We start from the raw sequence: 24,262 nt of genomic DNA on the forward strand, positions 1-24,262 counted from the left end.
GATCACTTTATCTGATCAACTGATTTCTACTTCCAATGAGTTTCCAAAGTAACATTATATATATATATATATATATATATATATATATACATATATAAATATATGCATATATATAAATATATAACATACCATCTGCTATCCACTCCTTTTGTCATTTCCAACCTAAAGTTAATCAAACTCTTTTTTTTTTAGGTTTTTGCAAGGCAAATGGTGTTAAGTGGCTTGCCCAAGGCCACACAGCTAGGTAATTATTAAGTGTCTGAGACCAGATTTGAACCCAGGTACTCCTGACTCCAAGGCCGGTGCTTTATCCACTACGCCACCTAGCCACCCCTAAACTCTTAAATTTTAAAGTAATTCTTCTGAGAAGTCATTCAATAGGAAATAATATTTTCTTCAGTCTCATTTTGTCTAAATATGGAGAAATTTCCAGGACACACTTGGTATGACCAATATGCATTATTGATATTGAAATCTTAACAATTCATTATCTGAAACTGGACTTATGTTAGTTTACTCACTAGTTATTCTTTTTTTCTTTTTAGGTTTTTTCAAGGCAAATGGGGTTAAGTGGCTTGCCCAAAGCCACACAGCTAGGTAATTATTGTCTGAGACCCGATTTGAACCTTAGGTACTCCTGACTCCAGGGCTGGTGCTTTATCCACTGTGCCACCTAGCCACCCCTAGTTATTCTTTACACATACGCCACTCTATTTTAGAATATGAACTCCAATTGGCAGGGCCATGTGTTCTAAGGGTAGTTTATGTATAATGACACTTAGTAAATGAATGTCTAAAATAGGAAATACCATGTCTCAAGGTTTTTTCCCACAGGTCTACCCTGGTCTGTCTTTGTCCTGCCTTACTCTACTCCTACTACATATAACAATAGTAATAGATAAAAATGGGTAATTAGAACACTGGAGATCATCTCTGGTTCAGATCACAAATACTAGGAGTAGAAGCAGAGCTAAGACTGAGGCCAGAAATGGGGTCAGTCAGTCAGCAAATAAATATTTATTTAGTATCCACTATGTACTAACCACTGTTCCTTGGGCAGTCTCATGTAACAGGTGGGAAAAAACGAGAGAGACAATCAGAGGCAGAGACAGAGAGAAAGAGGGAGACACAGAGACAAACAAAAAGACAGAGAGAAAGAGACAAAGACAGAGACAGAGAAGTGAAAATAGTGCTTGAAGACAAAAGGAGATAAGAGTGGTGATCTTCAACTGAGAAAGACATCAGCTGTCTCAGGCCTTGAAATTCAAAATGGCCAAAATACATACCAATCTAAAATGTGGTCTCTGTTACTTCTTGGCCAAAAATTGGAAAGTGGTTAATTAGGCTTTTTGCTCTTGATTTGTTCTTTACTTCTTCTAATCTTTGGAGTTCTCTATATAGATTGTTTTTTACATATTTGGCAAAAGAGCTGAAATTAGAAGGATTTGGATGATTCTCAACATAAATATAGTATAAAATCATTGAGCAAAAGAGACCTATAATTTTGTTTATGCAGAACAGAAATAGTAAAGATTTGAGGTATTTGTATTCAGTATAGGTAACAACAGTGAGATTGAGATGTCTGTTAAAATAAACATAAAAGCTAAATTAAGGAATGGCATTGGAGGTAGACATTTTTTTCTAGAGCATAAATGTCCAGAGGTTTTATTATCCTTTCTAGCACCCTGGGCACATGGTGCCATCAGAGAAAATGAGACTTTTGTCTTGAAGATTCATACTAAATCCAAATCCCTAAACTTGTATTTGTAACTGGAACCTAAAGTAATTCATCTGTTTTTTTAAATAAAAGCTATATCTGAATGAATCTCTGCTTTCCTAAGTTACATACCATTGGTCATTTTTCAGCCATCTTTTCAGTTTTACCCACACGCCAGCCACAAACTCAGGGCCATGGCAATACTGTGGTCAGGCTGTAATTCTGTCAGCCAGCTAAAGAAAACTGCCCTTCCTTCCTAACAGTGGGCTGTAATAGCTTGGCACTAAAATAGAGAGAATACAACAGAGTGGTTGATTTTTTTCTAAAAATACCAATGTCAATTTTAATTGAAACATTACAGTGAGGTGCAAAGAGCTCATGCTTTGTGTTCAGCTACCAGACCATATAGGAGTCTCCATGGGAGCACTACGTTTGTCTAAAAATAACAGTTCCAGGAAATTCTATTCTTCCTAAGGTATTAAACTGCTTTTATATAGCATCACAGTTTCCCACTCTTCACATATTTTGTTTGCCAAAAGAATATTTTAGCCACAAAGGAAAGGAGTCACTATGAAAGAGAAGCAGGGAGGGGCCAACTTCCAAGGATGGGCAACATGTGAGAGAAGAGTCTTTGAAGACCCAGATACTCTCCTACTTCCTACTCTTCCAAAGGAGGGGAGTCTTTCCTGGGATTTCAGAAAGGATACTAATTTCATTGTCTCGCTGTTTTAGGATATCTCTCAGTTTTTTTAATTCGTCGTCCTTTGATGGTATTTCACCTTCTTGATCTTTGGTTTCATGGGAGGTTTCACTTTTTTCAGGAATCTTTCTTTCATTCAATAGTTTCTGTGAGATAAAAAATAAAAACTCAGCATAGCTCGGAAGATGAAAAAATAAAAACTCAGCATATCATCTATCTCATTCTTCTTTTTTTCTCTGTATTTTTTTCCTTCACATGAAGAGTATATTGATTTGAAAGGGCCAATGAATTCAAATGAACAAATATGATTGATGTGCCTTTTATGCATAAAACACTATGATCACAGAACATGTATTCTATTTGCTTATAAAGCAAACAGGTAAGGCAATAATTTAGGTTAAACAGTTTGCATTCCCATAAGGATAACTTCTTATATAAAGAAAAAACAGTCAGAAGAGGGACCTACAGAAGAGGGGCAAGATCAAAAATGAGGAGAAATTTAGGATCCAGTTTTCTTGTTTTTGATTTTTTTTTTGTTTTTGATTTTTTAGGTTTTTGCACGGCAAATGGGGTTAAGTGGCTTGCCCAAGGCCACACAGCTAGGTAATTATTAAGTGTCTGAGACCAGATTTGAACCCAGGTACTCCTGACTCCAAGACCAGTGTTTTATCCACTACACCACCTAGCCGCCCCTAGATCCAGTTTTCTTAATGCAGTCTAGAAGACACAAAGAAATACACTTTATGAAAAGTGAAGATGTCTAGCACAAGAAAGTCACTCAAGTAAACTTGGAGCCATTATTTGGATAAAAAGACATAACCTTTGAGGGAACTCTTGAGAACAGTCCTGCTTAGTTGACATCACCTTCAACATTTTGTATCTAGTTTAGGTTTTTAAAGAAGTCCTCCTCCATCACATCTTCAAGAGGTGAATCCACTGCACAGAATACTGACTAGCTGAAGTTTAAGTATGACAAAAATGAGTTTCCTAATACTCACCTTTAATACTTACCTTTAAATGATAGAAACAGTGGTGGATTTTGCGCATGTCAGATCCCACCTCTAGTTTAGTCTCTGGATCTTGATCTTCCAAAAAGGATGTAATTTTTTTCTCCAGTCTGAAAAGGGAAAATTTGCAGGTAAAGCCATATACAAGAAACTTTAGAAATTCTGACAGAAAAACTCAATAAAACTTTGTCAAATTAAAAAGAAAAACATTTTACCAAAAGAGAAATTTCCCCTTTCTTGAGGGATACATTTAGATAATGAGGCAAAGTATTTGCCCAAAGATGAAATCTATCAATTATGATGCAAAGACTGGCTTCCAATTTCTAGTTCACATAAACATCACAGTATAAAAACTTTTTGCTTTTATTAAATGGAAACTTCCCAGCAAGTTTTGCTGTAAAGTAACTTCTAATGCAAAACCAGTGATGGGATTCTATAAAAGATATTTATCACAAAGGTTAGATGAAACTTCTGGTGGCATTGGGGAAAGTAATTCAACCTTTTCCCAAAATGTTTCCTGTAAAATGAGAGAATTGAGCTTAAATACTCAGCTTTAAATTTATTATCTATAATTCTAGTATCCTAGTTTTAGAGGAGCTAATAGTGAATGATCAGCAGATCACTCTAGGGACTGTGTCTGCCTAATAGTTTACTTTTCCTTTGTAGCTCTTTACCACATTTTCTCACTTTGGAGTCTTGCCTACAATTTTAGGTCACAGCTTCTCCTATGTGGGAAATTCTGACTTGATCCTTCTATACTCTTCTGCTATTTCACTCCTCCTTTTGTCTGAGTGTTCATGGTGTTTAATAAGATCTAGGCTGTCACATTCCATGAATAACACCATCAAGTAAAATAGTAGGCCACAGGCTAAAGAGTGCTAATCTTGAAGGCCTTTGGAGGGCCTGGGTTCAAATTTCAGCTCACTATTTTCTGTTGCTACCTTGAGCAAGTCACAAACTTCTTGAACTTTAATTTCCTCCCTTATAATATGAGTGCTAGACTAGTTGATTGCAAGGATACTCTCCAGATTTAAATATTTGCTATTGTAATATACTCCTTAATTTCAGAGTGTTATACCTATTAATAAAGTAGTCCTTTAAAATTTTACTTTAAAAATTCAGAATACATTAAGAATGGGGGGAGGGGAGTAAAAGGGCAAATTAGCAAGATATCTATTTGACCTCTGAAAGTTTTTTTGTTTTTAGATTTTTTTTTTTGCAAGGCAAATGGGGTTAAGTGGCTTGCCCAAGGCCACACAGCTAAGTAATTATTAAGTGTCTGAGACTGGATTTGAACCCAGGTACTCCTGACTCCAGGGCCAGTGCTTTATCCACTATGCCACCTAGCTGCCCCTCTGAAAGTGTTTTTGGAAGAGATGTTCAAATCCCTACATATGTAAGACCTAGACAAACAAATCCTTCTAACAAATATGTCCTTGTCTTAACTTGGGGGAGTTGTCATTTGGATCTCCTCAGGGAGGAACTCAGGCATGATGATGTTTGTCCTTCATTTTTTTTGTTAGGTTTTTGCAAGGCAAATGGGGTTAAGTAGCTTGCCCAAGGTCACACAGCTAGGTAATTACTAAGTGTCTGAGACCAGATTTGAACCCAGGTACTCCTGACTCCAGGGCTGGTGCTTTATCCACTACGCCACCTAGCTGCCCCTGTCCTTCATTTTCAAAGAAGACCATGACATCAAGGGAGATGATGCCATGACATGCACATGAATTGGATTCGAGTGAGGGGGTGCTGTGCTAAATCACCAGCCTTACTTTCTCCTCCAGAGCCATCTGGTCAAATGGTCAGATAGGAATCAGGATGACTGGTGGTGGCCCCAAATGTGAGGTGATCATGGCTAAATGACTTGCCCAAGGTCACATAGCTATTAAATGTCAAATGTCTGAGGCTAGATTTGAAATCCTGTCCTCTTAATTCCAAGGTCAGTACTTTATCCACTGTGTCACCTAGTTACCCCAATTCAGGCATAAACCTTTCAAGGACAGCCTGAAAGGAGAGTTCATCTCAGAGGCTGGTGAGGCTTGGTGACATGAGAATAGGAGAGGCACTGCTCATGTTCAGACTTTGTATAGTCTTTGAATTACTGAGTGGGGAGAATATTATGACTGGATTCAGTGGGTTAGAAAGTGGTACCCCTCTTGGACTGAAAAGAAGAGCACTGTACTTAGGTACTCTGGAAAAGGAATTTATTGCCTGCCTAGGAAACTGGGTCTTTGAGGATAATAGTTCATATGCTTCAGAGTTGGAAGAATCTTGGAGATTATCTAGGTAGTTCTTTCAACAGGAGTTCTAAAATTCACATACTCACTAGAATGAAAGAAGATTCTGCTGCCAACTGTTCTGAGTTAACTCTCTCGATAATCAACATTCTACTGGAAGTAGTAACTAACCAATTCATCCTTTTTACTATGTCTTAAGGCAGTAACCTTTTCCATATGTTACAGTTACCACTTGTATAAGGAAGTATTTCCTAAAGGAAGGGTGAAATAGAATCCCATTTCATAAGAACACATCATAAGATACGAATTTCCTGATTATCACCCTATGGACAAATTGTTCAACCTCAGAAGAGAAGTTTTCGACATCACCCCCCTACCTCTTTCTCTACCAACTGGTATGAAAAGGATAAATAAGTTAACTTAAGAGCTTGACAATTTCTGGGAGTAAGAGGCAAAGGTCTGAGTTGCTATCTTTCTTGGGAGTTTTGTTCTCCTATTAAAATGACCAAATGGGTCAGACAAATGGGAAAGGCAAAGTCCCCTGCCTGTCAATATTCTCTGTTGATGAAAGACATAGCCTCATTGATCACACAGATATTTTTTCATTCTTACACTAGATTTTTGTTTTTCTTTATCAAATAAGAAACTGGTCTAATCATCAAAATTTCTGAAAACACCAAATGCAGATAGGCCTGATTTCAACAATTGGATTAAGTTGTAGGCTCTAGACTTCCCTCTCTTCAAGACTCCTGAGTTCAGCCCTTTGTCACAGATACCACTGAGTTCCTTTTAACCCTTTAGAATGCTTTTTAAAAGATATATACTATGAAGACAATGTAAAGACTAACAGAATGCCTTCTGTAGGGGGTGGGGGGGAGGGAAGCAAGAATGGGGGAAAATGTAAAGTTCAAAATAAATAAAATCTTTCTAAAAAATGATTCCCCAAAGTACAAAAAAGGACACAGAAGCGGACTTATTTGTTTTTAACCAAGACCAAGAGGGGGGAAAAAGGAAAAGAGAAACTATGTTTAAACTCAATAGGAAAAAATGTTGATTGCTAAGCATCATTCGATTCATTTTGATATGTAAAGAAAGTTTCTGTGCTTTACTGAACTTGACATAGTACCATCTCATTCAGATTGAAAGTTGCTGGTATAAAACCATAGACCAATTTTAAAATTCTTCAGAATGGCATCATTTTAGATCAAGTTATAAGATATTAGTCCTGCTAATATTTTCTAATGTCTCTGTACTCCCTTTTTCTCCTTCACCTAGTCCTAGGCAAAGAGAAATGAGCCTTTGTATATGTGTATATCTATATATGTTTTTTGCTTCAAATATTAAAGGGAGAATCAGAGGGAGTGGGGGGAGAAAATGATAATTTATTCAGACCTTCAAAAATCTCTGACAAGATTCTAAACCAATGGTTATTGAAATTTTAAAACTTGAGTTACTGTGGGATTGATTAGAGTTTTTGAAAGGAAACAAAGTACAGGGATCAAAAAGAGATCTTTGGATAAAGAAGTTTAAACAATGAATCCATTAAAGAATTGGTGCTGGATTTCATCTTAGTTGTAGTCACAAAAAGCTTGGAAGAATAAGTACACTGACAATAGGTGGCTGGGACGAAGAAAACCATTCAGCTCTATTTAAGGGGTTGGAAACTTCACTGGCAAGATATACAAGTAGTCTTCACAGAATGAAGAGGAAAAACAGAGTGGGGAGAAGGGTGGTCGATAATTCTATCCTACAAATAAGAAGTACAGGAAGGTGCATTTACTCTATCGTGGGAAGAATGGTGAAAGACTATCAGTGGGGCAGTAAGGGCAGCAACACCTAATTGGATAATAAGATTTATTGTCCTTCAGCAGGGTTGAAAGGTTAGGAGAAAGTTATATTCTAGAAGAAAGAAAGACCCTTCTTTTGATTCAAGAGAGCTTGAAATCATGCAGGCCAGAAAGAAGATCTCATTCTAAGAAAAGAGTTATTTTCTTCCTTTAAAAATAATTCTTATAATTTATTATCAGATAAGAGGGTTTTTCTTCTTTCCTTCTGATTACAGGTTGGGTACCGCATTTTAGGGATATTGCTATTCAAGAAGGAAGAAACATTTATACTTAATCTCTATGCAAGGTACATAAGTGCTTTTAATGAATATTATCTCTTTTGCTGTTATTATCTCCATTTTATAGGTAAGAAAACAGAGATTAAGTGATTTGTCTAGGGTCACACAGCTCATATGGACCTGAGACCAGATTTGAACTCAGATCTTCATGACTCCAGGTCCAGTGATCTATCCACTATGCCACCATGTAAAAGTATTAAGGGGAATTCCTAGGCTCAGAAGCCTAAGCTTAGACTTAGGAGCTAAAAGGATTTTACAGATGAAAAACTGGGGTTCTAAAAGGTTCATTAATTGATGGCCCTGGTCCCAGAGCTAGTTAGTGAAAGAGAAGGTCCATAAATTCTTGCCTGAAATAGTCTAATGCTTTTTCCATTTTACCACAGGGGTTCTTACTATTTGGTCATCTGGACACCAAGAACAGTATTGTGATTCAGAGCAGATTCAAAGGAATTTCCAGGAATGAAAAGAGATTCAGGTCCTCATATCCTTAAACATCTCCTGACAAACTAAAGAACTGGATTGACCCTAGATTGATCCTTAAAATGAGCATCTCTTTTCAAAGTGTTGATGAGGATGAATTCCTTGACCACAATGTGAACTCTAAGAAGAAATGTAACCTATTTAATAAAAAAAGGGGCAAAATGCTTTTAGGAACATCCTCTTAATTTAGGGAATTAATGAGAACAGATTTTTAAAAATTCAGAGCTAAATAAACTCACTGTACAGTAATATGGGAAGGGCTCTGAATTCCATAGTGCTTTACTGGGAACAAGGGAAGAACTGGCAAGGAATACCTAATTATGAAACTCAAAGAGCATGAGAATTAAATATTAAAGAATGAAGGATAATAGTCTTAATTTCAATAATACCAAATACTAGTAATTGTGGAGTAACTAGGTGATCTTCTTGGAAAAGTTATTGATTTTTCTGGTCATCAATTTCAACTTTATGAATAGGGGCTAACTATTAAATTGAAGGTTGGAGATTAGGTCATTTTTAGGCTTCTTCTAAATCTAAAATGTCTCAAAGTGAAATAATGAACAAAAGTGTTTCCCTATACATGAAAATATATATATATATATATATATATATATATATATATATATATATATACTTATAAATTTTGTTCCACTAGTAGAATTTTCATTTTCACAATGAGTGGTTCAGATTCAGCTGCTGGCCAGAACATTTAACTTTTTGAGGAAACAGGGTATAGGGAAAAGCATCAGACTTATCAGAAAAGTTGGAGTTTATTCTTGTGTGTGACAGTTCACTTGTATGTAACAATACACTTGCATAGGGTAGGCAATAGGTTACATTCCCAGACTACCTAAATATAGCACCCTCCTTTGCAGCTCAGGAGGGATTCCACTTCCAATAATTCTCATGTCATCAAGTTGCATTAGCCTCTGAGATAGAACTTTCCCTTCAAGTTGTCCTTTGAAAGGTCTATACCAGAATTTCTCATTGAGGAGATCCAAACATCAACTACCCCAATCTAAGACTAGAACTATTTTGCTAGAAGGATTTGTTCTTTTAGGTCTTGCTGTTTAGGTAATTGAGTTATCATGGGGTAATTGTGTGGGGCAATTCATTTGACCCCTCTGACTCTTAGTTTTCTTATTTGTAAAATGGGAAATGGGAAATTTTAGATTACCTACCTCATAAATATGAGTCATAGCAACTGCTGCTGTTATGATCATTATTCTGATAGGTAAAGCAATTTGAAAACTACATGTAATATTTCTCATTGAAAAAAGAAAGAAGTGCTGTTAAATGGTATTTCTATAATTTATAATTCTCTTTACCAAAGGGTAGGATTTTTCTAAAAATTCCTTTTATTTTAAAAAACATTTCTGGGGCGGCTAGGTGGCGTAGTGGATAAAGCACTGGCCTTGGAGTCAGGAGTACCTGGGTTCAAATCCTTTCTCAGACACTTAATAATTACCTAGCTGTGTAGCCTTGGGCAAGCCACTTAACCCCATTTGCCTTGCAAAATCCTAAAAAAAAAATAAAATAAAAAAAATTTCTTATCTTTTCCTCTCACTGCTCCACCCTGAACTGAAATTTTTTAAAAAAGTCATAGCAAAGAGAATAGTGTAGCAAAGCAAATTCCCACAATGGCTATGTCTAAAAATTTATACCTCATTCCACACTAAGTTTTTCATCTCTCTTGCAGGAGGTGAGCTTTCTCTTCAGTCCTCTGTACTTGTGTATTTAATTGATAAGAGTCTTTCAAAAGATCAAAAAAATCTTTGGAAATTGTCTTTACACTATTGTATAAATTGTTCTCTTAGTTCTGCTCAATTCTAATTCTAAATAAATCCCACTTATAGGGAGGATAGGATCTCACTAAATCTACCTTCATATTTACTTTCATAATGGTAAAATTGGTATTTTTCTTCATTAACTTGTTTGTATTGATTTTTCTCCCCTTCCTTGATCAGCACTTGGTCTTTACAATTAGTTTTGCTTACACTACTTTGATTACCAATTCCTTCCATAGTCTCCCTTCTTTGCCTTATCCTACTTAAAATTCTTTAAATTTATTTTGTTATTCTTAATCATTTTGTTTTTCTTCTCTTCTTTATTTCTTGCCTCTCCTTGGTTATTTTGACATAAGAACATTCCATTAATTCATATACCTTAATTGGTTTAGTCATTCCCCCAGCAGGTGATCACTCTCTTAGTTTGTACTTTTGAGCTACTATGAAAAGAACCACCATAAATATTTTTGAATTTAAATAGACCTTTTCCTCCTCTCTTTAAAAAAAAAAAAGCAAAACCAAAGTAACTCTCTTTCAGGTATATACCCTGTAGGTGTGATGGTTTGGTCAAAAAGTAGGCATTGTTTAAATTAATTTCCATAATTACTAAACCAATTTACAGCTCTACCAACAGCACATTAATGTGCTTGTTTTCCTGAATCCCTTCCAATATTTACTATTTTTCTGTTTTTTCATCTCTTCTAATCCGTAAGAAATAAGGTAGTTTCTGCTTCACAGTTGCTTAAATGTTCAATTCTCTAATTATTAGTAATTTGGACTTCTTTTTAAAATTGCCTGGTGATATCCTTAGAGCATTTATTTATAGGAGAATGGCTCCTAGTCACATAATTTCAATTGGTATTTTCTGTCTTCCATCCCTCTCTCTCAGTGCCCCCACCACCCCCATGTCTGTGTCTGTCTGTCTTTCTCTCTCTCTCTCTCTCTCTCTCTCTCTCTCTCTCTGTCTCTCTCTCTCTCTCTCTCTCCTCCTTCTCACAACAGCCCTGAGAGGTAAATGCTATTATTCCCATTTTACAGATGAAGAAAACTGAAGCAGACAGAAGTTAAGTGATTTGTCCAAGATACATAACCAATAACTGAAATTCGATTTGAACTCATTTTTCTCGCAACAGGTTCATAGCTTTATCCATTGCCCAGATCCTCTGTACCTCATTTGATCATAAATTCTACCCTCTCCATAAATCTGAAAGGAAAGTTCTCTCTTCATCCTCTAATTTGGTTCTGATGAGAATTTTTTTGTCTAGGTAAAGGATTCATTTGTAGCTTAACTGGCTATATCAAGGATCATAGAGGTGATGAGATTGACTCATTCAATGCTAGAGATAGCTAAGTATTTGGGAAGCTCAGAAGAAAAATATAGGAGAGAAGATGTATTATTAGACTACCTACCAAACTGAAGGTCTATAGAGTCATTGAGCTGACTTTATTGTTGTATGCCTGTGAAACCTGGACAGTATACACCAGCTCCATGCCAAGAAACTGAATCACTTCCATTTGAATTGTCTTAGGAAAATTCTGAAGATCACCTGGCAAGATAAGGTACCACACAATGAGGTCCTTTCTCTGTTAAGAGGTTTGTTTCATATCATAGATGGGGAAAGATCAGGAGACTTTAGAACTATGCCTGTCTTCTCTCCGCCATGTTGGCTGGAAGTCCCTCAATGAGGTCCTTTCTCAAGCTGAACTGCCAAGCATTCAAATTCTACTACAGAAAGTACAACTCTGATGGGCTGGCCATATTGTTCAAAGATCAAAAGTAAATTTGCCTAAAAGACTATTTTATGGAGAGGTCAGAAGAAATGTTACAGGAACACTCTCAAGGTCTCTTTGAAGAACTCTGGAATTGGTTATGAGACAGGTGAGACACTGGCACAGGACTGCCCAGCATTGTATGCCTGCATCAATGAAAACACTGTACTCTATAAGCAAAGCAGAATTGCAGTAGCTCAAAAGAAATGTGAGATGTACAAAGTTAGAGATATATCGACCCCACATGTTCACAAAAACTGTGTCTGAATTGTAGATGGAACATTCAGAGCACGTATTAGTCTGATCAGTCACAGCCAGACACACTGTACCTTGATCCCAGCTTAGGGATCTCATTTTTGTCTTATTTGAGAAAGAAGGAAAACACCAACCAACCTGGTTATAGGATATCACTGTGCCAATAATGAATCCCTTATGTGGTCACATATGTTCAAATTTACACTATTTGAAGTGTAATTATGCAAAATATAGTAATTGATTGTAAAACAATGGAACTAATAGGGACCTCATATGAAGTGTAGGTCAAGATCTAATTTCTGCCAAACTCCTTTTCAGTTTGCCCAACAGTTTGTGTCAGGTAGTGAGAATTCTTAATCCACTAAATGGAGTCTTTGGGTTTATGGAGAACTACACTGTAGTATGGGCTTTTATAGGTTTTGTGCCTAATTTGCTTCAATAATCAGTCTATTTTTTTAAACTAGTGTCAAATTATTTGGATGATTACTGCTTTGTAGTACTTTTCCTGCTTTGAGATCTTGTACAAATTGGCAGACTCCCTTCCTCACTACTTCCTCCCTTCCCCCTCATCATTACCCTTAAAATTTTATTCTTCCATATAACTTTTCATAACTAGCTCTAAAAATATTACTTTAGTAGTTTAAGTGGTATAGCATTTAATATATTAAAATTTATTGGCATTTTACTACACTGGCACAACTTATCCATAAATAATTAATATTTCTCCAATTACTGTATTTATACAGAGTGTTTTATTGGATTCATATTTATTGGATTCATATTTCTGGATGGGTTTTGGTGACTCTCAAATAATATATATTATGTATAGTTATTTTAAATAGAACATCTCCTTCTAGATATACCTATTAGGTTTTGTGGGTAGTGTGCAGGAATCTTAATAATTTACAATGATTTATTTTGTACCTTACAACTTTGTTGATTGGTTCATTATTTTCAGTCTATTTTAGTTGAATCTTTAGAGTTTTCTAAGTGTTTCTATGGCACATATTTCCCCCTTGATGACTTTTTTAACAAGCAAAGTTCTATTAAACAAGATAATAAAATCAGTTTCCTATTAGTCATTAAAAAAGTTTTTTATAATATTTGGAGGTTGAGGATAAGGTATCTTCAGATTCAGGAAGTCCTTATTTTGGCCCTGCTACATATATGTGTTTATTTTATGTTGTGTTAATTTGCTTTCTTTTACTGCTTTCTGCCCTAAATTGTGTTAGGGAGATTCTGAAGTTCACCTGGCAGGAGAAGATACCAGACAACGAGGTCCTTTCTTGAGCTAAACTGTCTAACATTCCAACAATGCCAGAGAGAGTGCAACTACAATGGGCTGGACATGTTGTTTGAAGCTAGATGCATGTTTGTCAAAAAAAACTATTTTATGGAGAACTCACACAGGGCAAGCAGGCCAAAAGAAGTAATACTGAGACACTCTGAAGGTTTCAATGAAGAACTTTACAACTGACTGTAAAACATGGAAGACACTGGCACAGGAACGCCTAACATGGCATGCCCTCATCAGTGAGAGTGCTGCAATTTATGAGGAAGGTAAAATTGAAACAGCTCAAGGGAAACATGACCTAGCTAAGTTTAAAGTAAGCACCCAAGGTGGGTGTTCATATGGACTATTTGTGCCCAACCTGTGGTAGAGCATTCCAAGCTCGTATTGGTCTGATCAGTCACAATTGGATACACTGTATTTTTCAAACATAGTGATGTCATTTTGGTCTTCTTTGATAACAAAGGACAAAAACCGGCCATCTAATCAGTTCTAGAGTCTTGCCACCTCCTCAGTCTCTATCATTCTATCGCCTTCTCTCTGTTCACAGCATGATGACCATGGTCAAGGCCATCATATACCCCTCACTTGAATTATTACAGGAGTCTCCCAATTGGTCTCCTTGCTTCAAGCCTTTCCCTTCTGCTGTCTCCCTTCCACATGACTGCCAAATTGATAGGTCTACTGGAACATGAATGATTATGTCAATACTCTTCTCAAAAAGTTCTCCATTGCCTTTAGAATCCTGAACCAAGTCATCAATGAGTGAATGACTAAAAGAATCATTTGTTAAGTGCTTACCATGTGCTGAACACTGATAAGTGCTTGAGATCCAAATACAGGCAAGAAAGTCCCTGCTCTCAAGGAGCTTACATTCTACTGGAGGAAGATAACACATAAAGAGGAATAATGTTCAGGGAAGAGAGTTTTCATGGGGAAAAATAAGTATAACCTATGGAATTTGTCAATTGATTGGTATATTCTTCTCTGGAATGATACCATTGATTTGATTCCTATTTACAGAGCTAAAGGAGGAAAAGAGGGATACAGCTGGAACTGGCCAAGAAGTGATAGACTGCAGACCACATTTGACTTTCCTGACAAGAGGTCATCCAGCTTTGGCTTGAAGACCTTTTAGGAAAAGGAGCCTAGACCAAGCAGTTAGGAAGTCTCACAGTCATGTCACCCTAAATTTGTTTCTTTGCAGTTTCTACTCCCTAATTCTGATTCTGTTTTCTTGTGTCTAACATGATTTATCAAATCTTTCTTCCACAGGACAGGTCTTCAAATGCCTAAATATAAGAAAATTTTAAATAATATAAAAATGATTATGAAAAATTTAGTAGATTAATCAATTTTAAGCAGACAAACTATCATACTGAAATTGAGAGACATTTAAGAGAGCTGTGTCATGTTATTCAGTCATTTATATTTAGTTTGTACTGTAATTTTCTCTTAATCATAAAGTCAACATTTCCATTCAAAATATTTAGCTGTTTCTTTTAAACAAGTTTAATTTGGTTCTCTCTCCTTAATTTTTTAAATTTAAATTTGATAGCCTTAATTAGGCTTGCTAGTGGTTTGTAATGTATTTGCTGATCATCCTTTGTAAATTCTTTAAAGAATGATTTAGTGTTCATTATGGACAGGATTTTATTAAACTTATTGATCCCATAATTATTTTTTACTTCCATAGGTGTAAAGCTTTCCACACTGGGTTTCCTAGAAATGAATTCACCTGTCATCTAAAATTGTAATTAAACAAACATTTATTTCTTGAAGCCTTAAAAATCCTCATGAATTATATTTTAGTACATACAGAAAGTTTTTCAGTGAAAAGGGTATTGCAAAAAATAAGAGAGAAATATTACTAGTAGTGATGAGACAGATCATTCTTCCTTTGGGATGAACTTCATGAGGCTGCAAAACCCCATAGGGCAGAGGCCACAAACACTGGGAAAACATTAAGCATCTAGGAGAAGGAACTGTTTTCACACTCAGACTTTTTTAACTTAGAAGAACTTGTGAAGAATCTGTGATGAAAGTTTTTCATGGGGAAAAACTCATGTATGATGCTAAATTGTTAGTTCAATTAAAGACAGAGACACTTATGACTCATCTTTTTCACATTAGGTACTTTAAATAATCATTCACTTAGTTTATCCGGACCTTAACTGCAAATTCTAGTAGATATAAGTAATCAAAAAATTGTGGGAAATGCTCAAACTGACAGACCTTATAAATTACTTTAAGTAACTTTAGTAAGAACTCAAATACTTCTATAAAATACTCAAGAAGAATTAGCACAAGTTTGTGAGCTGTGCTTTTAGTTTTGTTTCTCTATGCTTGAAAAAAATGAGGCTTCTATCTGAAATACCTGTTTCAATATTTTATCCCCACAGTTATTATTGCTAACTATATTTCCTTCCATCCTATTTCCCCCACCCCCATTTATTCTATTCTCTCCCTCCTTTCATCCTGTCCCTCCTTAAAAAATGTTTTGCTTTTGCTTACTTTCTCTCACAATCTGCCCTCCCTTCTATGATCTCCCCTCCACCCCCACTTTCTACCATCCCCTTCTCCTCCTACTTCCTTCTAGGCTAAGATAGATTTATATACCCAAATGAGTGTGTATGTTATTGTCTCTGAGCCAATTCTGAAGAGACTAAAGCTCACTCACTTCCCTTCAAGCTTCCCCTTCTTCTGTTCTATTGCAAAAGCATTTTCTTGCCTCTTTCATGTGAATTAACTTACCCCATTGTAATTCCCCTTTTTCTTTTTTTCCAGTACATTTCTCTCATCATGTAACTCCATCTTTTCAACATCATTAAGTTCCTTTCTATTTCCCTTTCCTCAAATTTCACTTGAATCATGTATTTGAAGATCAAATTTTCTGTTCAGCTCTGGTCTTTTCAACAGGAAAGTTTGAAAATTCTCTATTCCATTGAATGTCCTTCTTTCCTCTGAAAGAATATGCTTATTTTAGCTAGGTGGTTGATTCTTGGTTGTAATCAAGCTATTTTGTCTTCTGGAATATCACATTCCAAGCCCTGCAAACTGCTAAATTATGATCATGGAATTTTTTCTTTCTAGTTATTTTGCACTATTTTCTCCTGGCCCTAGGAGCTCTGAAATTTGGTTATAATATTCCTGAGAGTTTTCATTTTGGGATCTCTTTCAGGAGGTGATCAGACAATTCTTTCAATTTCTATTACTAGACTATCAGGGCACCTATTCTTGATGATTTCTTAAAAAATGATATCCAGGTTCTTTTTTTGATCATGGCTTTCAGGGAGTCCAATAATTTTTAAATTATCTCTCCTGGATCTACTTTCCATGTCAGTTGTCTTTCCAATGAGATATTTCACAATGACTTCTAATTTTTCATTCTCTTGGTTTTATTGTTTTGAGTTCTCACAATGTCATCAGCTTCCTTTTGTTCACTTCTATATTCTAAGGACTTATTTTCTTCATTCAGCTTTTGTATTTCCTTTTCCATTTGGTCAATTCTAAGGCCTTCTTTTCCTCATTAGCTCTTATGTATCTTTTTTTTTCATTAGTCCAGTCTGGTTTAAGATGGTATTGTCCTCAGTACTTTTTTTAGTCTCCTTCACCAAGCTGCTGACTAGTTCATGATTTTTCCATATCACTTTCATTTTTCTTTTTAATTTTTCTCTATTTTACTTACTTGATTTTCAAAATCCTTCCTGAGATCCCTATGACCTGAGACTAATTGATATTTTGCTTGGGAGATTTTGGATGCAGAGCCTTTGAATTTGTTATCTTCTTCTGAATGTATGTTTTGATCTTCTCCTTCACCATAGTAACTTTCTATGGTCAAATTGTTTTCTCTTTTGTTTCCTCATTTCCCCAGCCTATGACTTGCTTTTAACTCTTTGATATGGTGGTGGTGGTGGTGGTGGGGTCTGTGCACACATTCTCTCAAGCTTTGAGGAATTTTTGAAGTTGTTTTCTGAGATATTTCTATGTATCTTCAAGTTTTTAGTTCTTCCAAGATGGTATGATCAAAAGAAAGGTTTCTACTACTCTCCTGGCCTGTGCTCTTGTCTGTGGGTGACCACAAGCACTCTTTTTGACCTATAACTGTGAGGATGATTCTTGCCCTGCTGTGGCAGTAAATTCTGTTTTGCTATTGCTCCTCCTCTTCCTAACACTCCGACCCAGGGCTGCAATCCAGATCTTTGTGAGGGCAAAGCAACAGAATCCTTCCTCAGTGATAGCAATGAGATCTCTATAATCTCCTTTTGACTCCCTTACCATTTGTGGGCTGGGAGCTCTGGAAGCAGCTGCCTCTGCTGATTCAATGGCACCTAAAGATTCCTGGTCCACTGATCTGCACTGCTGATACCTGTCTGTGCTAGACTATGCTCCACTTTCACCCTAATGTGATAGACTTTTCCTGCTGACCTTCCAAGTTGTCTTTGGCAGTCTCTAAGCTGAGAGGCCTGGAAACCACCACTGCTGTCACTGACCCAGTCGCTCCACTTTCTGCTCCTGAATTGTTGGGCCATTTGGCTCCACTGTGGCCCATATTGCACTGTGCTCCAGCTGAGCTATCAGGGAAAACAATTTTACTCCATCTTTTTTGTGGGTCTTGCCACTCTAGAATTTGTTTAGAGTCATTTTTAAAAGTTGGAGAGATTTAGGGGTGGGGAGCTAGGGCAAATCCATGCCTTTCCTCTGCCACCTTGGCTCCACCCTCACATTTTTTTCTTTTAAAGAATAACATGCAGTATGCTCATCATCTTTTTTTCAAAAGCAGAAATAGATGAACACTATCCAGATTTGTAAAAATCCCTGATTATTAGGTAGAACTGAATGCATGAGAACTTGCAATCATTTCAGTTACAAGGATCAGTTAAAGAAGTACATATTTAGACTTGTTGAGAACAGTATGCTAGGTTACATATTCTATGATTACTGCTGATAGGATAAAAAGTAATGCAAAATATCTCTGGCATCCAAATGTTATTCCAGCAATGTTAAATATTCAATTCATTAATATCAAAATCCATAGTCTTGAATGTAATGAATGAAGATTGAACCTGTGACTTCACTGGTATGGGAAAATCCCTGTACCAATGCAGATAAGGTACCTTCATTGTATCCTCTTTAAAAATTTTAAACTTGAAAGAATTGCCTAGGGCACTAAAAGATTAAGTGACTTTTTTAGGGTCACACTTCTGTTTTGTGTTAGAATCAGAACTTAAAGCCATGTCTTTATGATGTCAAAGTTGATTTTTCCATTCATTAAAACATATTACTTCTTTAAGTGGTAAAATCCTTGAGAAATCAGCAAGAAGAAACTTTTACCCTAGAATTTATGTATTTCAGTTTCCTCATGTAAAAATATAGTTAACTTTACAAGTCACTTTCTCTTTATGGATTTATGTTTTCTCATCTGTTAAATGAAGAATTGTGCCCAGTGATCTCTAAGGTCTCCTTCAGCTTTAGCATTCTAAGTATTAAAGTTTTAAGTATTCATGCTTGGGGCTTGAATGTTCATGGAAAAAATAACCATTTTAAAAAAAGAATAGTACTTAAAGAATATTTCTTTTAAAAAGTATTAAACTTAAATTTTTTAAAAAAGTAATAAAGATTTAGACATAAAGGGTGATATCATAGACCAATTAATAGATCAAGAAATACTCTGTCAGATCTATGGAAAGAGGAGGAATTTATGACCAAACAAAAAGTAGAGTAGATTATAAGTTGCAAAATGGATGATTTTTACTCTATTAAATTAAAAAAAGTTTTTTGCACTAATAAAACCATGCTGCCAAGATTAGAAGGAAAACACAAAGCTGGGAAGTAATCTTCACAGCTGGGTTTCTGATAAAGGTCTCATTTCATCAAATTTATATGGTCACAAGACATTCCCCAATAGATAAATGGTCAAAGGATATAAACAAGAAGTTTTCAAATGAAGACATTAAAATTATGTATAATCATATGAAAAATGCTCCAAATTATTATTGATTAGAGCAATGCAAATTAAAACAACTATGAGATATTATCTTACCCCTATCAGATTGGCTAAGATGACAAAAAGGGAAAACAGTCAATGTTGGAGAGGGATTGGAACATTAATGCATTGTTGGTGGAGTTGTGAGATGATCTAACCATTCCAGAGAGCAATATAGAACTATGCCCAAAGAGCAATAAAACTGATCATACCATTAATACCAATACTAGGCCTATATCCAGAAGGAATCATAAAAATAGAGAAAAGCCCCATATGTTCCTGAATATTCATAGCAACTCTTTTTGAGGTGGCAAAGAATTAGAAATCGAGGAGTGTCCCATAAACTGGGAAATGGTTGAATAGGTTATGGTATATGAATGATATGGAATACTGTTGTTCTCTAGGAAATCATGAATGGTTGGAGTCTAGAGAAGCATGGAACAAATTATAAGAGATGATGTTGAGCAAAGGGAGCAGAACCAAAAGAACATTGTATAGGTTTACAAAAGCATTATGATTGATCAACCTTGAAGGATGCAGCTCCTCTCAGAATTTCAGAGAGCTAGGACAACTCTACAAAACCTACTATGGACAATGCTAACCACATTCAGGGTAAGGAAAACCAAACCAAACCAAACCAAAGAAACCCCACAGAATCTGAATGAATATTAACTTCACTTTTTAAAAATTTTCTCTTATGTTTTTCTTTCCTATCTCATGGTTTTGTTTCTTTTCCCTTAATCCTAATTCCTCATGTAGAAAATGATTAATATGTAAACATGTTAAACACAAATGTGCACATACAATATTCACCAGACTATTTACCCCTGAGGGAAGGGGGATGGGAAGGGAGGTGGAAGGAAATTATGTAACTTAAAAATATGCATATGCACGTGGATGAATGTTGAAAAACTTTTGGAACATGAACCTGGAAAAATAAAATATCAATTAACAAAAAGCAATATAATAAAACTTTGACTTTCCTAAAACTATGAGGAATCTTGATTTTTTTTAAAACAATACAAAATACGATTATAAGAGTTCTTGGGACAGCTAGGTTGCACAGTCATTACAACACTAGTCTTAGAATAAGGAAAACCTAAATTCATATGCAGCTGCAGATACATGACAATTATTATCTGTGTGATCCTGGGCAAGTCCCTTAACTCCAATTGCCTTGTCAAAAGAAAAATAAAAGCTTTAGCTCTGGAATCAGATGACCTGGGTTACAATTCTACCTCTGAATCTTACTACCTGTAAGATTTTAGTTAAGTCCCTTCACATCTTTGGGACTCATTTTTCTCATTTGCAAAATGACCAGTTTAGACCAGATGACCATTGTAGTTCTTTTGGACTCTATATCTATGCCCCTATGTCCAGTTAATAGCTCTATAACAGAATAAGCTTTTGCCTGGCAATAGAAAAAATACTTAACTTTTGTTTCTGTAAGGCAATGGGGTTAAGTGGCTTGCCCAAGGTCACACAGTTAGCTAATTATTAAGTGTCTGAGGCCACATTTGAACTCAAGTCCTCCTAATTTTAGGGCCGGTGATCTTTCCATTGTGCCACCTAGCTGCCCCTAAAAAGATTTAACTTTTAAGAGGCCAAGGAAAACCAAAGACTAGATGGCTAGGGAAATCAAGGATTTAATGGTAAGCATAATAGAATGCAGTTATTTCCTTTGTTTATAAAATTAGGCATTGGTGGATCTGATAGGTTTTTTTTTACCAGCTCTAGAGTTCCTAACTGTGTGACATATTCAACTGAAGCTGGATGAAAACATTTCTTTTTCTGTGAAGTGATAATAGAGTAAAATGGTTCCAAACAAATTTTGCATTCTTCATTGGCTGATATGAGGAAAAATGAAAGGGCTTTGGGAAAATTGCCCATTTGGCACAAAGGGATGACTAATATGAATAATTAGGAGCTGTTTTTATGCTTCTTAGTGCATACTTCATAGGATAGTGGACCAATTACTTAAACTATAAGAATTACATGGAACTTGAACCACAGGGGATTTAACTATTAGAATGTATTTTTCAAGCTTATCAGCTGTGGTTTTTCAGTACAAACTGTCTGCAAATAAAGTAAGCAATAGTGACATATCAAAAAGCAGCCAAAGGCAATGGGTAAACATTCACTTAGAGGTTCTATCCTTACATCTTAGTTCAGAGGCCAATCTCTTGGAAGACAATGAAGGAACCTACTTACTGAACAGTAACAAGCTTTTCCTTGTCTCTTATTAGAAGTCCGCTATTCAGTGTTTTATGTCATGAGTTCCATTTAAATCATATAACAATAATGTGGCAAACAGTTGTAATATAAGTCAAGTCAACTATGGAGTACTTGGAGTCTTATAATCAACGTATGTTGAATTCTAAAATATTGCTAACATCTGGCAATTTCTCTTATTACATAGATTCCTCTCATTTTTATTCATTTTTAAGTAGCCTATAGACAACATTTCAGGGATGAAATTATACCAGATGATTCTAGAACTGGGCTATTTTTTAATGCTATCACTGATCCATTTTCTTCCCTAAAACAGAATAAAAAAGAGGGGACACATGAAATTGAGAACAGACTGGACAATTGGTATCTTTTAACCATTTGGATTTTTTAGCATGCATAATTAAGGAAAACGTTTTTGGAGTGATAATGTATTTCACTTGAGAAGGCTAGCAATGTTCCAAGGTTTGATTCAATTAGCATAAAGTCATATGAAAATAAGAGCATCCGGAAAACTTCACTTTCTATAGGAAATCTGTCTGCCAATTGGTCTCTGAGCTGGACATTCTCCATGACAGTGGTAAATACTTTGGTGAACATTCAGCTAGCCTGATATGAACAATCAGGTGAAAGGGATAATTTAAAACTTAGTTTTTAAAATTACATTTCTCAGACAATCTTGTAAAATTCTGCAATATGCATGGGAAACATATTATTGGAGAATGTACTTTATTTTTTATTGTTCTTTTTTTAATTTATTTTTTATTCTCATTTGTACAAATGTTTTTCTTTACATTAATAAAATATACTTGTTTACAAGTAAACAAAATACCCTTCCCCCCATGAATATAGATAGACTTGCTTGGGCAAAAAAGTAAAGGGGGGAGAAAAAAATTAAAATTAAAAAAAAATAATAGTAATAATTGTAGGTATGGACAGGTGGTGCAATGGACGAAGCACCAGCCCTGGAGCCATGAGCACCCGAGTCCATATCCAGCCTCCTAAACCCAATAATCACCCAGCCATGTGACATGCAAGCCACCCGATCCCCACTGCCCTGCAAAAACCAAAAAGAAGAAAAAAAAGACCCAAAATGAAATAAAATAGTAATAATAGTAGGGGTGGCAGACAGAGCATTGGCCCTTGAGCCAGGAGCACCTGGGTCCGAATCTGGCCCCAGACACCCAATGATCACGCTGCTATGTGGCCCCAGGCAGGCCACCAAGCCCCACTTGCCCTGCACCCTCCCCCAAGTAATAATAACAAAAAATGTGTTTCAGTCTTTGTTCTAATACCATCAACTCTGTCATGAGTGGATCACATTCTTTATGATAAGTCCATCACAAAAGTTACTTCCATATTTTTCCAATGTTGCCATTGCTGATCGCAACTCCCTCCTTTCTTATTTCTCCACTACCATGTACTATATTTTCTCTCTCCTTTCACTCTAACTCTGCTGTAGGGTTGCTGAGTGGCGCAGCAGACAGATCCCTGGTCCTGGGGCCAAGAAGCCCTGAGCCCCCATACCACCCCTTAGGCCCAGAATCCACCTGGCCCTATGGTCCTGGGCAGGCCATCCAATCCTAGCCCCTTGCAAGAAGTAAAAAAAGAAAATGTGTTATATCTGACCACTGTCCCCCCATGGTCCATCCTCTCCTCCTTTATTCACATCCCCACCCCTTCCCCCTGCTCCCCCTTCCTTGTTACTCCAGTTGTCTATACCCCATTGAGTATATTTGCTGTTTCCTCTCCTAGCCATCTCTGATGAGAGCAAACGTTCCCTCATTCCCCCTTGCCTCCCCCCTTCCATATCATTGCAATAGCTCATTGTAATAAAAAAAAAATCTTATTATGTGAAATAGCTTGGACTATTCCCCCTCTCCTTTTTCTTTCTCCCATTCCATTTCCCTTGTTTTCTTATTGACTCCATTTTTACACCATATTTTGACTTCAAATTCAGCTTTCTCCTGTGCTTCAACTATAAAAGCTCCCTGTACCTGCTCTATTAACTGAGATGGTTCATATGAATATTATCGGTATCATTTTTCTATACATGCAGTTCATCCTCATTAAGTCCCTCATATTTCCCCCCTCTCCTCCAATCTCTATGCTTCACCTGAGTCCTGTATCTGAAGATCAAACCTTCTGTTCAGCTCTGGCCATTCCAAAAGGAACCTTTGAAATTCCCCTGGTTCACTGAAAGTCCATCTTTTTCCCTGGAAGAGGACATTCAGCCTTGCTGGGTAGTTCATTCTTGGCTGCATTCTAAGCTCTTTTGCCTTCCGGTATATTGTATTCCAAGCCATATGAGCTTCCAATGTAGCTGCTACTAAGTCCTGTGTGATCCTGACTGCAGCTCCACGATATTTGAACTGTGTCCTCTGGCTGCTTGTAATATTTTCTCTTTGACTTGGGAGTTCTGGAACTTGGCTATAATATTCCTGGGGGTTGGTTTTTTGGGATCTCTTTCTTGGGGGAATCGGTGGATTCTCTCCATTTCTATTTTGCCCTCTACTTCTAGAATATCAGGGCAAATATTTCTTTGAAAATGATGTCAAGGCTCTTTTTCTGATCCAGACTTCCTAAGTCTGTTTTCCATATCAGTTGTTTTTTCAATGAGATATTTCACATTTTCTTCTAATTTTTCATTTTTTTTTGGTTTTGAAGTATTGATTCCT

At 36.2% G+C, this 24,262-nt stretch overlaps 1 protein-coding gene across 3 annotated transcripts in view; it reads right to left on the bottom strand.

Moving 5' to 3' along the window:
* KIF6 (kinesin family member 6) overlaps positions 1-24,262 on the bottom strand; it is a 392,900-nt gene that overhangs the window by 266,495 nt on the left and 102,143 nt on the right. For all 3 annotated transcript variants that reach the window (XM_074236853.1, XM_074236852.1, XM_074236851.1), the window contains 2 exons: positions 3,429-3,534; positions 2,425-2,563 (listed from right to left, as the gene is read on the bottom strand). In XM_074236853.1, the coding sequence (XP_074092954.1) occupies positions 2,425-2,563; positions 3,429-3,534 (245 nt within the window). The remainder of the gene's footprint in view (positions 1-2,424; positions 2,564-3,428; positions 3,535-24,262) is intronic.

Source organism: Macrotis lagotis, chromosome 5 (assembly GCF_037893015.1).
Source record: "Macrotis lagotis isolate mMagLag1 chromosome 5, bilby.v1.9.chrom.fasta, whole genome shotgun sequence".
NCBI classification, from domain to species: domain Eukaryota; kingdom Metazoa; phylum Chordata; class Mammalia; order Peramelemorphia; family Peramelidae; genus Macrotis; species Macrotis lagotis.